The sequence below is a fragment of the Sphaerodactylus townsendi genome, linkage group LG02, assembly GCF_021028975.2.
Source record: "Sphaerodactylus townsendi isolate TG3544 linkage group LG02, MPM_Stown_v2.3, whole genome shotgun sequence".
Lineage (NCBI taxonomy): Eukaryota > Metazoa > Chordata > Lepidosauria > Squamata > Sphaerodactylidae > Sphaerodactylus > Sphaerodactylus townsendi.
The window spans coordinates 38,382,141-38,397,095 of record NC_059426.1 but is presented as its reverse complement, the minus strand read 5'-3'; the positions used below and the strand labels follow the sequence as shown (position 1 = coordinate 38,397,095).

General features: G+C 44.0%; 1 protein-coding gene across 1 annotated transcript in view; it reads right to left on the bottom strand.

Annotated features, from left to right (window-relative positions):
• Positions 1-14,955, bottom strand: part of ACVR1C (activin A receptor type 1C) — a 53,794-nt gene that overhangs the window by 30,601 nt on the left and 8,238 nt on the right. Inside the window, exon 2 of the mRNA XM_048486764.1 lies at positions 10,243-10,473. Within this exon, the coding sequence (XP_048342721.1) occupies positions 10,243-10,473 (231 nt within the window). The remainder of the gene's footprint in view (positions 1-10,242; positions 10,474-14,955) is intronic.

The window sequence follows — 14,955 nt, the reverse complement described above, 5'->3', positions numbered from 1 at the left end:
AAGGGTGTGATTGTGTATAGGAATAATCATCAGCATTCTTGCAAAGCCAGCTTTAGAAGAGAGACATTGGCCCATTACACAAAGAACGCTTACCTCAGAATTCTTCTCTGTGCAGTGGGCTTGAAGAGGGCTACACAGCTCTGTAGCAGCTGACCTAGAAGCAGCCTTCAATGCTTAGGCCCGCCAGTGCAATATACTGTGCCAGCGTGGCTGGGGGACGGGGTTGACTTTGGTTGGCCTCCACTGCCTGGCCAGGACTCGTGAATCACCATAGGTGCCCACAGAGATACACCATGATTTTTGTTGCATATCTCTATTCCTCACTTTGGGGGATTTGGGGCCCAGTTTCCTTTTCCTTTTTTACTTTTCTGGGCTTCCCGCACTCTGAATTGGTTCTTTAATTTGCATAACTTATGTAAACTGGCAGCTATTTACGTCTATCAAACATAAGGTGCTATATTACTTTGAGTCTTTCCCTGGAAATTACTAGAAATACTGGGGAAAGATTGGAGGCTGCACTTTTATAACTTACCATTTGAACACACCACTTCTTACTAAGAACATAAGAACATAAGAACAAGCCAGCTGGATCAGACCAAAGTCCATCTAGTCCAGCTCTCTGCTACTCGCAGTGGCCCACCAGGTGCCTTTGGGAGCTCACATGTAGGATGTGAACGCAATGGCCTTCTGCGGCTGTTGCTCCCAATCACCTGGTCTGTTAAGGCATTTGCAATCTCAGATCAAGGAGGATCAAGATTGGTAGCCATAAATCGACTTCTCCTCCATAAATCTGTCCAAGCCCCTTGTTCGCATGTGCAACAAAATGTGCAACTAGTTCGCATGTGCAACAAAAACAGAGTAGGACAGTGTGACTTCTTAAAATGCCAATCATAACCTTGATTTTCCCTCACTGACTAAAGAATGAGAAAGGGTAAGGGCTTACTTCTCACTAAGTGACTGGGCAGAATATTTTAGATCCAAATGAACAATAAAAGCGTGCAGGCAGGGAAACTAGAAACGTATTTTTAAAAAGCACTCAGAAATGGAAAATCTGGGCCAGAAAAACACAAGGCATGTAACAGCTTTAATCAACGAAGCAACCTATTTAGATCTAGCATTCTAGACAGGATGTAGCCCACAAGTCTTGGGAGCACGGCCTGAAACATATCCCCTCCACACCCTTTTTAAAAGGTGTGGCTTTTGTTTTACGTCATGTATTTAAAATAATTGTAGGCCCGCCTTTCTCCTAAGACCAGGGTTTTGGTCCCCAGCCCCCCAACCCACTCACCCCTCACCACTGGCAGCCATTGCGCAGATACTCCCTCTCCTCCTCTGCCCACCAATGGGACCTCCTCATGTGCCTTCATCCACGCTCACTCAAGACCCACCTGCCCGTGTCTTTCCCTGTCTGTTCATCAGTTTTCCCATTGACCATATTGTATTTTCCCCACAGAAGCTGGACGATGCATAACAGATAAGATTGCGATTGTGCCTGCCAGGAGTGCTGGCATTGTGCAGCGCCTGCATGTCCTTCCCTGGCAGTGGATTGGTGGGGGGCTCTGCCAGAAACTCCATACCTATGCAGCCACCCCACCTTAGGGCATGACGACTCTGTAGCTGCCTGAGATGTTCAGAAGAACTTGAAAGCTTGCATGGCGTTTTGTGTCATTTTGATAAGCTTTAATAACATATGTCCCTTCTGTTTTCGGATTTTGCTCTGGATCAGTGCAGCAACCTGCAAAGCTCCTACAAGCATCAGCGATGCCACTGATCTGATAAAATGCTTTCTCCGCAGTTTTTAGTTGCAACGTTACTTCGCATCAAATGCTGTTTTCCAGAGCCTGGTAACATAGGGATTTCAACTATCTAGGTAAATGACTCACAGCCCAACCCCTAAGAAACACTCTCCTGTGAGTAAGCCTCACTGAACGATTCTGAGCAGGATTTGGAATTAACCAGTGTAAGATTACACTCAAACCTAGAATGCCTGAAAGCCCCATCGAACACAGTGGGATTTAATTCTGAATAAGCATGCCTGGAATTAGGCCTATGAGAGGAGAAAAGGAGGAGGGAGGAGTCCTATATCTCATTAATACCTTCTCAAAATAGCTTGAGACGTATGCTGAAGCAACAGATATCACAGCAAAGGTAGTGAACTACTGTGGCTGCTTACAGGACCTGCCAGAGAAAACAAGAGAATAAACAACTCTGAGGGTGCCACATATTGCTTATGCATTCTGTATCATATCTTTTCAGTCACAGTGTTGGCCATAAATCATTGCAATGTAGTACGCAAGCGTTCTTTCTCTGCCTCTTCTTAGCATATTTCTGACCCTTCAGTTTTGATTCGTGTGTATGCTTTTTCAAATTTATTGCCTGGGACTGTTGAGAGGGTCGTAGCGAGTATTTGCTTTGCACACAGAAGGTCCCAGGTTCAATCTTTGGCATTTCCAGCTAAAAGGTTGGATTTGTCTAAGACCCTGGAGACTTGCTGCCAGTCAGAGCAAACAATCTTGACCGTAGTGGTCTGACTATGTGCATGGAGAGTGAGAATAAAAATATAAGTGTGTTGGCCCCACCCCGCCTCCATATGATTGGTGGCCTGTGAGCATAGCGCCTACACACTGATTCCGTGATTGGAGATACCGCTTTCTTACTATTGCCAATCATGTGGAGGTGGCAGAGGTGGGATTCAAATAATTTAACAACTGGTTGTTTACAAGCATTTTAACAACCAGTTCTGCCGAAGTGGTGCGAACCTGCTGAATCCCACCACTGGGAGGGGGTATGCACATGGATGCTGCTTTTTCAACATAGGTACTATGATCATGGGCCAATGATCGTGTGGAATTGGGGGTGGGCCCACTCTCCTCTGCCCACTTGTGCCCACTCTCCTCTGCCCATTCAGTCAACATGCAAATCGGTTTTGTGCACAGGATTATGCAGTAATTTTGCAGTACAAAATGCTTACTTCCATGCATTTCCTCAGTACAAAATAATAGTTTCCTCTGGCATTGCTTCTTTTTCATAATAGACATTTTAAGACCTGAATCTTGCAATGGGAGAAAGTGTTGCTTAATAACTGCGGGGCTTTTTCTTACATTGCCAAAATGTACATTTGCAAAATATTTCAAAATGGTTAACACAGTGCATACTTTAAAACAGATTAAATAGCTGTGTAGCTCCTTTAAAGAGGAACATAGCAAAATTTGTATTTTATGTGTGACACCAGAAATGGTTCTCAGGGGTCGATTTTTCATGCTGAAATTGCTCCTCTGTTGGCACGGGGAATGCCCCGATGTAAACTGGAGTTTTGCACTGCCCCCGGTGCTGCAGCATGGCTGCCACATTTCTGCCCCAGAGCCGCCCCACGGCATTGGCTTTGCTCCACGAATTTCCTGAACTGCAAAGGTTATGGTTCTTTTGAAATGCCCCTTTGTTGCTCTGGAGGCTTCCACCGCCATGCAAAACTTCTCCATAGCAGAACCGGGGCCAGTTTTCCTGCCTTGCCATGCTGGCCCGCCCCACCAATGGACAGGCTCTGAGAATCGGTGACCTCTCCCCCCCCCCCCCTTGCAGTGAAAAAAATGGGGGGAGAAACCTTGGTTTTAATAAAGGAGGGAGAAACCTTGGGCAGCAAAGCAGCGTGTGCAGGTGCTGCGATTCTCTCGCACACGCAAGGATTTTAGATTTTAAATGGGGGGTGGAGGATGGCGATTCTGTTGCGCATGCAAGGATTTTAGACAGGGGGCGAGGGTGCCGATTCTCAGCACCTGTTTTGTGTTCAGAGTCATTTAAAACTAAAATAGTGAAAGTGAGTGGGGGGGGATGGGGCAAGATTCAGCCAATCTGAATGCAGGAAATGGGAGGCTGCCCGCACATGCATGAAAGAGACTGCGAAAGAGCTCACGGTGCTTAAGTGGTGCTTATGGGAAAGCCCCTGGCTTGTGGGGAACCATTTGGGGCTTCCCTCACCAGCCCTGACTCGAGCGAAGGAAAGAGCTGGGCAGCAGTGGGGAACTACAAGCAGGGTGAGAAGCCCCGCAGCAGGTACGCTCTCCGGATAAGGCTCGGAGCAATTTCGATGTGCAAAATTGGCCAGGGTCAACTAGACTTAGGAACATTCTGCTGCTACATTATAAAGCAGAATCTGGCAAAACAGCAGTAGAACCCGATTGGAACGTCTTCTCAATGGACAGATAATATTCAGAAAATGGTGAGGAATGGCCAGGATCTAATCCAGTCACACACACACTGAGGTTATACCTCAATTACCTGGTCTTGTAAGTAATTTCCCACTCATAATTTCTGGCCAATCAAATACGTATGACCCCGGCCAGTCAAACTTTGGAAGCAGGGTACTTCCTTCCATTTTCACTCTCGCTGAGGCAATTAAAACATCCTTATTTTACAGGGCTCTTACATTCCAGAAGATCTTTATCCTGTAACAGATGCCCTACATTTTAGGTTTTTGATCTTCTAACACCGGCACTTCACAACATTCAGCAGTGTTCCGTATTGAACTTTTCTACTAACAGTGTTTTAGCAGACTCCCTCTGCTGGTAGGAATTTGAAGCATCAGAATGAATCTAAAGTTGCATCCACACACCACTGGATATTGCACTACTGAGGTACTACAGCAATCATTTGATAAGGGCCTGGCTTGTCCACACAGGAATGACTAGCTGCCATGCAGTCCTCTGCTAAATAAAATACAACTGCATCAAAGAAAACTCTGTGCGGATACTATTCTCCACGTGTGGAGAGGGGCTCCTTCTACACATCATCAGGCTATGTACATACTAAGAACATAAAAACACCAGAATAGCCTCCTAGATTAGACCCATGGACCACTGAGACCAGCATACTGCTTCACACAGTGGCCAACCAGTTGCCCTAGAGGGGCAAACAAACAAATCATAGAGGTCATCAACAGCTATCCTCTGATGCAGCCTCCCAACACTGGTATTTAGATGGATATGGATATAGAGGATATGAACACTCCATTCAGTTAGCCATTCAGATAGCTACTGATCAACCTCTCCTCCATGTGTTTGTTCCTACCCCCTTTAAGAGTATCTATGCTCATGACTATCACAATCTTCCCGGGCAGTAAATTACACAGTTTAATTACCTGAGTAAAGAAGTATTTCTTTTGTCTGTTTTAAACTTATTTCCCACAATTTCATTATTATTTATTTATTTACATGCTCATAAGTTCTAGAATTATGGGAGAGATATCCACTTTATGCCATCCACATTTATACCATGTCTTGACTCTTTCTAGACTGAAAGTCTCCAGATTCTCACCGGAGGAGAGGTGTTCCAGCCCCCTAATCATGCTGGCAGCCCCCCACCCCACCCCCTCTGTACTTTTTCTGGCTCTGCAATATCCTATTTGAGATACAACAACCAGAACCGCACACAGGACTCCAAATAATGCAGCATCATAGCTTTACTCAAGGGCATTACAATATTTGCTATTATCTCTTCAATCCCTTTCTTTATAATTCCTACTATTTATTTATTTATTTTTATTTATTATGGGATTTATAAGCCGCCTCACCCCCAAAGGGCTCGAATTTGTCTTTTTTTGTAAAGAATATCAAGAATAAATACAAGATTATTAAAGGAAAAATTGTATGTGAAGTCGTATGTGAAGCTTACTTACACGTCAACCTCTAAAGCTTGCATCATAAAATATTCTATTTATTAATTTAAAACCTAAAAAGGTCTAAATATGACATGTTTTCCTATCCATACAACTACTGCTATAATTGTCCCAGACCTTGATGTATATAGTCCAAAGGACATTCAATTTTTCTAAATTCTGTAGGCAGTCTTTATGTATCAAGAATGTTAATTTTGCCATTGTTGAGTATTCTGTTAATTTGTTCATCCGTTCTGTGAGATCTGGAGGCTGCTCCACTTTCCATTTTGCTGCAAATATGATTCTAGCCACAGTCACTATACACTTAAAAACACTCATTTTATACTTTTGGTAAGAACATAAGAACATAAGAATGAGCCTGCTGGATCAGACCAGAGTCCATCTAGTCCAGCACTCTGCTACTCGCAGTGGCCCACCATTCATTGGCAAAATATTTAACAACATGATTATAGGATCTTATACAAACATAACCTTCATTATCTTTTGCATCTTCTCATGAATCATCATCTAATATTTCCTTTCTTTTTTACATGTCTACCACATATGACAAATGATTTTGACATGTCCAACATTTTCCCTTATAATCATTGTTAGCTTTAATAATAGCTAGTTGTTAGCTTTAATAATAGCTAGTTGTTAGCTTTAATAATATACCATCTAACAACATTTTATAGGAGTTTGCCTTTGGTTGACCATTAGCCACACATAGTCATAACTATAATAAGCAATGTGATTGGTACACTTCTGCCACCAATGCTCCCATTCTTTCAATTTACAAAGGTACACCACCATTTTCTGAGCAATTTCTGAACACATGCCGGCCCAATAACAATAACAGCAACACCCAAGAACAATGAACATCTACACACATCCTGTAGGAAATGCACAAGACCAGTCTTGGACTTTAAGCACAAAACCTTTAAGGACAAAACCTTTAAGGACAAAACTTTGGACTTTAAGGACAAAGTCATCGAGAGACAGAACTAACCTCTGACTAGGACAATTTCCTTGTGAAGTATCACAGTATTCCAAACAGAATTTTAGTCAGGCCTTCTTGGGCTAATAAAAACTGACACTTTCCATCCCTGCATTGTTGTCAAGGAACAGTTAAAACTGACGAAAGTCAACAAAAATTAATCATTGACACCAAAATAAACACAGTATGAAAATAAACACTCAGAGATTTTTGAGCAACCTAAAACAGACAAAGGGGGAATGTTCCCACTGGACCGGGTTCGGTACAATCAAGTTGACTTGTAAAGCTTTCTTTAGAAAAGAGTTCTTTGGAACCTATATTTTAAACTGTCCACGGCAGTGTTCTTACTGATTTTTATTAGCTTTGCCATGCAGATATTTGCATACAGTGTGACTGTGCAATGAGAGAAAGACTTGCGGAGGAAAAACATGAAAGTGAGCTTATAATTTAGACAACATAGTTTAGAACACCAGCACTCTGACAGCACTCTGGAAGCTGCCCTGAGCCCGCAAGGGGAAGGGTGGCATACAAATCCAATAAAATACATAAAAATAAATTTAACAAATTTGTTCTGAAGAAAGAATGGTAAAGAAATATGCCATTTCAAGCATTTACTGTGACAGAACACCCTGTTGAAACCAGGTTTTAAGAAGGCTTACAGCTTCACTGGACTCGCAGGGCAGTCAAGGACAAATTTTCAACCATACCCCTTTTTTGCAGAAAAACCAAAAGACAGCACAGAATAAGGTCTCCGTTAGCATTTATTCTAGAAAGTGGCTAAAAGAATTGTTTTTTCTCTGAAGTTTATACCTGTTCTTGGGACAGACACTAGCTTTTAGGCTTCACTCATATGAAAGGGTTCACCAAAGGCTTCCCCACTGGATCTCTCGTACTTCATCCTTTTCAAAAGATTTTGATCCATGCGTATCATACACAAATGCACAATGTGAAGACCAACTGCCCAACAGCCTGGACACCAAGCAAGGTGTTAAAGGGCTTCCTCGTGCAGTCTTGGCTACAATTTGTAGGGGCAAGAGCTCAGGGGTGGGCCTTTCCCCACTTACCTTAAGCCCCGTGCTACTCTCCTCAAGTAGCGCGGGGTCCCCAGGCACTCCCCACGACAGGGGCAGCGACAGCGCAGCTGCCCCGACGCTGCCGCTGTTGCACCCCCTAAGCGTGCGGCATCCCTGGCGCTCTTGCAAAGGGCGCCTTTTGATGACCCCACGCAGATCAAGGAGAGTGGGGAAATGCCCCATGATAGTATTGCTGGTTATTTACTCTCAGTTTTGTAACAAGAGCTGTAAGCACCATTTGCTCAACAATATGCAAATCATTTGTCTGTTTCATCAAAGACTGCAGTTACACTGTTACAGTTGTCCCAAACATCACCCCTTGGTGTAGTGGTTAAGAGCAGCGAACTCAAATCTGGTTAAGTGGGTTTGATTCTCTACTCCTCCACTCGAAGCCTGATGGATGATCTTGGGCTAGTCACAGTTTTCTCAGAACTCTCTCAGCCCTACCTACCTCACACAGCGTCTGTTGTGGGAAGGGGAAGTGAAGGCAATTGTAAGCCACTTTGAGACTCCTTAAAGGCAGAGAAAAATGGGGTATAAAAACCAACTCTTCTTCTTCCCTTTGCACACTTTCAACAGTGTGTTACAAACCAGTGATGGCGAACCTATGGCACGGGTGCCAGAGGTGGCACTCGGAGCCTCTCTGTGGGCACGCACACACAGAGTTCGTCATGTGGGGGGCAGAAAATCACCCCCACACACAAACACATCTAGACTGACCTGGGCCACTGAGCACAACATGCGCACACCACGGTGAGCAGGGACGGACTCGGCTGGCGGGCCTGGTGCCTGTGCTCTGGGTGACTGCTGCTGGGGGGGGGGTGTGTAGAGGAGGCAGAGATGCTAGAGAAGTACAGAGCGGTGCGCGTGGGACTTGCTGGAGGCTAGAGCAGGCTGGCCCCTGCTCGAGCGGCTGGGGCGGAGGAAGAGGGAGCCAATCAGTTTTTTCTAAACTAAAACCTCAGGTTAAATTGCTGTGTTGGCACTTTGCGATAAATAAGTGGGGTTTGGGTTGCAGTTTGGGCACTCGGTCTCAAAAAGGTTCGTCATCACTGTTATAAACTAACATCAATAAGGTCTACACTTTGTATACCAATTGTGGCATTAAAAACACTCTCACAAGTATATCATTAGTTGTTGCTATCTTCAGATACTCTTTTTACATTTTTTTAAATTTTGACTAAAGGATTCCTGAAAGACTTTTAAGTAGAAGAGAAATACTCTGTACCACATAATTTGGAGCACTCAACATTTAATTTCCTTTTTCCCAAAAGATTCTAAACTATCCTGTTACATGCTGTTTACAGAAGACATATGAATTAAGAGAGGGCGGAAGATATAAAAAACAAAGTTCTGGATCCAACAGAGATTATTAATTTTGGAGTCTTGAACCATCATTGAAAGAGCTAACTTGATAGGATACATCTATCAATTGGATGGATCTCAAAGGGGGAAAAATCATCTCAGTCAATTTCAGACTGTTGCTAAAATAAATAAACAAATCAGTGTAACTTTACTGGCAAAAATCTACCTGGCTCACATTATCTTTAGGGGGCGGGGGTGGACATCTCCTTCATGCATTCAACCCTATATTTGTATTCCTTTGTATGGTGACACCATCTATTGAATTATTGTTAATTGGTTTAATTGTATTTAAGATGTTTATATGTTCTGTTATTACTGTATTGTATAGATTTTTATTGGTATTATAATGCTTTGTCAATGTTGCTATATACTTATGATATTATGTTTTGATGTAATGATCCTATATTTATTGACCCTATGCTTATTGATGGTTGTTGTATGATATTATGATTTATCATGCTATGTTATGATTTATGATGTTAATGTTTATTGACCCTATGTTATTGATGCATTTGTTGATGGTTGTTCTTTGATGTTATGTTTATTTATGTTATTATTATGTTGTTGTACACCGTCCTGAGCCTTTCGGGGGTGGCCAGTATATAAATTAATTTTGCCAAATATGTTTGTGTAGACCTTATACTTCCCCAGGTATCCATGGAAGCTATTGCTAGAACTTTAGAAGGTTGTGGTGGAGGAGAAAGGTTTCTCATTATGTGAGTCCTCAATCAACTTGTAAAAAAAAGTTCACAAACTTTCAAGCACCATGTGAAATAGTTGGAACGAAGGCAAAGGAGTCTACCTAGTCAATTTTCAAGAGGAAAACAAACTTAGCATAAAATAGGGTTGACAGTTTTGGGATGGGAAACACCTCAAGATTTTTGGGGATGGAGCCTTGGCCATTTTTTCCAGGTGAAGTGATCCCTGTTGCCTGGAGATCTCCAGCCAGTACCCAGAGGCTGGCAATTCCAGCCAACCAGAATGGGGTGTGGTAACTCTTGAAATTCCTAGGGGGGGAAAGCAAAGGTACAAATCTGTGATTTGTAATCCAGTATTTTTAAAAAATGGATCTGATTTCTGTAATGCTGTCTTGCAGCATAAAAAGCATGCTCCTGTTGAGGTCCACTCATAGAGGATCCTCTCGCAGCATTGCTTACCTGGGGGCAGGTGGATAGTGACGTTATTGCAGAAGTCTGTGTAGCAGCATTTCCTCCTGGTGATGGGCTTGGAGTCATGGCAATAGACTTCTGCATTCAGTTCTAAGATGGAAAGGCAAGTCTTCACCACCTCTTGTTTGCCGTTTGTTAGCATGACAGAAGCCCAGCATGCTCCTTCTGTTTCACAGGTGAAATTTGTTCTCTCACACCAATGGCAGATGCACGTTAGACCTGAAAAGACAACAGAGCATTTGCTGAGTCTAAAAGCAAAAGAATGTGGCCAACCTGGTCTGTGATGACTGGATGAAGCAGGTGGGGGGGGGGGGGGGGGAAAATTATTCAAAACTTCAGAATTGGTGCCCCCCCCCCTTCCATTTTCATGGAATTAGGATCCATTATCATCTGTAGGACCCACCCTTTCTTTTCTCCTCTCGGGAGGGTTTAAGAGGGACTTTGCAGGCATTATTATGTATTAATTGCTGCATTTTAATTTATATTATCTAGAGATTAATTTGTATTTGATTTTTATGTTTATTTGTATTTGAATTTTATGTTGTTCACCACCCAGAGCCCTTCGGGGGTTGAAATATATAAGTTTGAAAAAAAAACTAAGTTTGAAAAAATAATAATAAATAAATAATAATAAATAAGCTATTGGGGATTTTTGGATGGCTCACAGCACTTTAATCATATATTCTGTTCTGTTCAGAGGGCATGAGATCAAGAGTTGCCTTTACCTTAAATATCTTCAAGTGAAATCTGTGACAATTATACACTACCAAAATTCGCTGCACAGAAAAAACTTTTCAGACTGGTACCGCAATTAACCCTGTGGTAATTTCTCCTTCATCCTATCCACTCCTTTCCTCACTCTGTACTCCTCCAACTGAACTCAACAACAACAGAGGGTTAGGGCCAGCATACCCCTCACTGAGGTGGGGCAGCTGCTAGGGCCCAGAGCTTTTGCTAGGGCCCACTACGGTCACCCTTGGGACCCATTCACTTCACAGATCTACCACCCTTACTAGTGGAGCAGCAGTGGCGTAGGAGGTTAAGAGCTCGTGTATCTAATCTGGAGGAACCGGGTTTGATTCCCAGCTCTGCCACCTGAGCTGTGGAGGCTTATCTGGGGAATTCGGATTAGCCTGTACACTCCCACACACGCCAGCTGGGTGACCTTGGGCTAGTCACAGCTTCTCGGAGCTCTCTCAGCCCCACCTACCTCACAGGGTGTCTGTTGTGAGGGGGGAAGGGCAAGGAGATTGTAAACCCCTTTGAGTCTCCTGCAGGAGAGAAAGGGGGGATAAAAATCCAAACTCCTCCTCCTCCTCCTCTTCTTCTTCTTCTTGGAGGGGCCCCGGCATCTGGACATGGCCCACCCACCCTAGTGGACCGAGGGGAGGGAGGGAGGGGTGCCATGCAAGGGAGGGGAGGGGGTGCCCCAGGTGCCACGCCCCACCCAAAGCTCCCAGCCCCTGGCCAAATTCCCACCACCCCTGTCCCCCGGCAAATTCAACAAACCTTTCCTCCAAGGCTCTGCCTAGGCAGTGCTGAGGCCAGCAACCCACTGGGGTCCAGGATAAGGCCAGGGAAGGAGCACACCATCCCTGGCCTTGTCCCCACTCCAGTGTGCTGCCAGCCACACTGCTGCTTGGAAGGAGCCTTGGAGGAAAGCTAGCTGCCTTTTAAAATGCACCCAACGTTCCTCTGTCTCTCCATCTCTCCCCTTTTAATGGCCCCGCACAAAACCTCTTGGTGTCAGGTTCCCATCACACGGAAGATACATCTATCTGGTAAACACAGGGTAACAGTATGCTCTGATAAAGGCATGCAATCACTTCTGATTTCAATTCCCCCAACCTTCTCAATTTATCAAACAATACCTGACTTCACGATGCCTGTGTCCATAAAGTTAAACAGTTCTGATCATTAGAGATGCAAGTAAGTAAGGGATCCAGCCCTTTGAGCGGGCTTATCAGGCCCATGAGCCAGTTGAGGCCCCCCAAAAATGCCTGCCTCATTGCTTCTTATCGGGAACGGGGAGAGGAGGTGTAGTCTCAGCTGGGTCATGGGCAACCCCCCTCCCCACACTCACATTGCTTCTTATTGGGAATGGGGAGGCAACAGTCATCTCAGCTGGCTCATGGGCCTGATAAGCCCTCTTAAGGCAGACGCCCCACCCCTCTGTGGGCTCACCAGCTCAGGCACCCCCAGTGCCATTCTGGGGCCAGGCAAGGCAGCCAACCCCCCTCCTCCCCTGAGCCAGGATAACACAAGGCACATTTATGTCATATCCGTCCCTCATACCAAATGAGTTTGACAGATTAAGCCTGGTTTAAACCAAGAATGCAGGATTGCCTTTTTTTTTTTTGCTTGAACGTAGTCAAAAGGCCCAGTGGTTGATCTCCTTTGCATAAGAGGTTTTGCCTTCCAAGTAAGAGCACGGATGCATGCGCATGCACATCAACCTACACAGTTTCTTCCACGCTTGACGTTCTTTAGTAGAATAAACTCGAACAACCATACACTCATACCCAAAAACTACCACAGAGCAGGTAAGCTGTGGCTTTCTCTGCAGAAAATGAATACGTATCCCTTGTTCCAGTCAGCTATGTGGCATTTAAGCTAAAAAGTAGTCTAAATGAGAAAGTATTTACTGGAGTTCTTTTACCCAGGAGGTCTGTTCATAAGCTTAATGGACTTTGAAATGACATCTTAACTCAGCGAGAATCAGGAACTTGTTTACTGCATTTTCATATACTATGTTTTATCGGTTAGGAAAAGCACTTATTAATAAGTGGCTGTAGCAGAAAATAAGACAGATGCCAAAATGACTCATGCCGTTTTTCAACCTATTCCCCATCCAACATGCCAACATAATACAATTTCCCCCCTTTTATGCTAGCACCTAAAATTCAGCTAAATTACAATGCCTTTTCAACAAAAATTACTTATACTCCCCCATTGAATTAATTTATTTTGGGTGTTCTTGACGTATTACAATTTGAGTGCAATGTTACATGCAAGTCTTCCAAAAAAACAGAGCTGCACTTACCTAAAGCTGTTTTTCATTGAGGTCTTTAGTGCCCCTCCAATCCAACCCTAAATATGAGAGTTTTTCCTGCCCCAGCATCACAGGCACCAGATGGGGGCTCTCCCTCAAATCCTCAGTTCCTGATTTGCCGCCATCAGCCCTCAGCAATTCAAACAAGCATGAAAGCTCACAGTGGGACAGGAGGGAAGGTATGTGTGTCCATACCGAAGACTTCAGTGTACCGCAGTTACAGGTAAATAAAATTCTGTTTTCAATGTTGGTCTTCTGGTGCAGCCCCACATCGGGATTTTAGCAAGCTGACTTACTTTGAGGCGGGGTGATTTTATCACTGGAACAGCGCTTGTTAAGGCCATTCTGCACATTTCAGTATCCTTCTTCAACTGTCTTTCCAAATCATAGTGCTTTACAAACATGTCCATGTTGCCATTTTGCAGATCTCACTCAAAGAACATGGTTGATGAACCTTGAACTCTGGTTGAATGCATTCTCATATCTAGTGGGTGGGTCTTTCCTGTGAACCTGATTTAAGTGTTAATGGCCAACACCAACACCTTGCAATGGAGTGGGCTGATCCCCAATAACAAATAAACAGGTTTTTAGACTGTCTAAATGAGTCGGTCCTCTATAAACAATACAACAAGGCTCTCTCCACATCCTTTCAGCTTCAGATGAGGTGCTTGGGAAAAAGTTGGGAGAATTGCTTCCTGAACCATGTGGAATTTAGAGATAATCCTGGGTAAGAATCCCAAACAGGGGTGCAAAACCACTCTTTATAGCTTTCTAGGCTTGCAGAAATGAGGACAACCTGTTCAAAAAGTAGGGCAGTGAGTCCTGAAGGGGAGGGGACTAGTCAAAAATTTTGCCCCTGTTGGCAATTTTTGTGGGGTGGCAGGGCAGTGCCCACTGTAGGCCAAGCCAGGCCCTTACACCCTTGGAATTAGTACTAGTACTGCTTAGGATGATTTGTGTGATAAAGTTGAGGTTGACGGTGTTATCCCATGTAGAAGGGACTAGAGTATCTCTGCTGGCATGGCTGGAACCTCTGTTTGGCTATGTTTGAAAGCAGTACCCCAAAGGACTTGGCGTTTGCCTGTTCCTTTTCAGGCCAGATAAATCTCATTGGTGGACTCGATGAAAAGCACACTGCCCTGAGGGGGGAGATCCTCGACCTTCACTTTGGCTTCTTGGGGTAAGGCAGTATTTCTAAACCATGAGTGTCTCCTGAGCATCACTGTCATGTCAATGGCCCTTGCAGAAGTATCTGCAGCATCTTTACTCACTGCTATTTGTTATTTTGAGACATCGTTTTGTAATGCCCTAACTTATCCTTTTTGTGGATTGCATCAAGGTGGAGGGACAGTTTCTCCCATAAGAATAATTGGAATCCACCAAGTATAGTCTGGTAGTTGGCCACTGTAAAGTTCAGGATTCCTGACATGTAGGATTTTTGACCCAAGGTGCCCAAATGTCTGCTCTTTTTGTCTGATGGGGTAGAATGGTAACCCAAACAAGTTTTACTCTGCAGTGCCTCCATGACCACTGATGACACAGGTAGGTGAGTGATAAGGAACTCCCCATTTATGGTAACACAGTAATAATTCTCAATCTTCTGGGAGGAAGGAGGAACAGAGGCTGGTTTCTGCCATATCAGGGCAGTT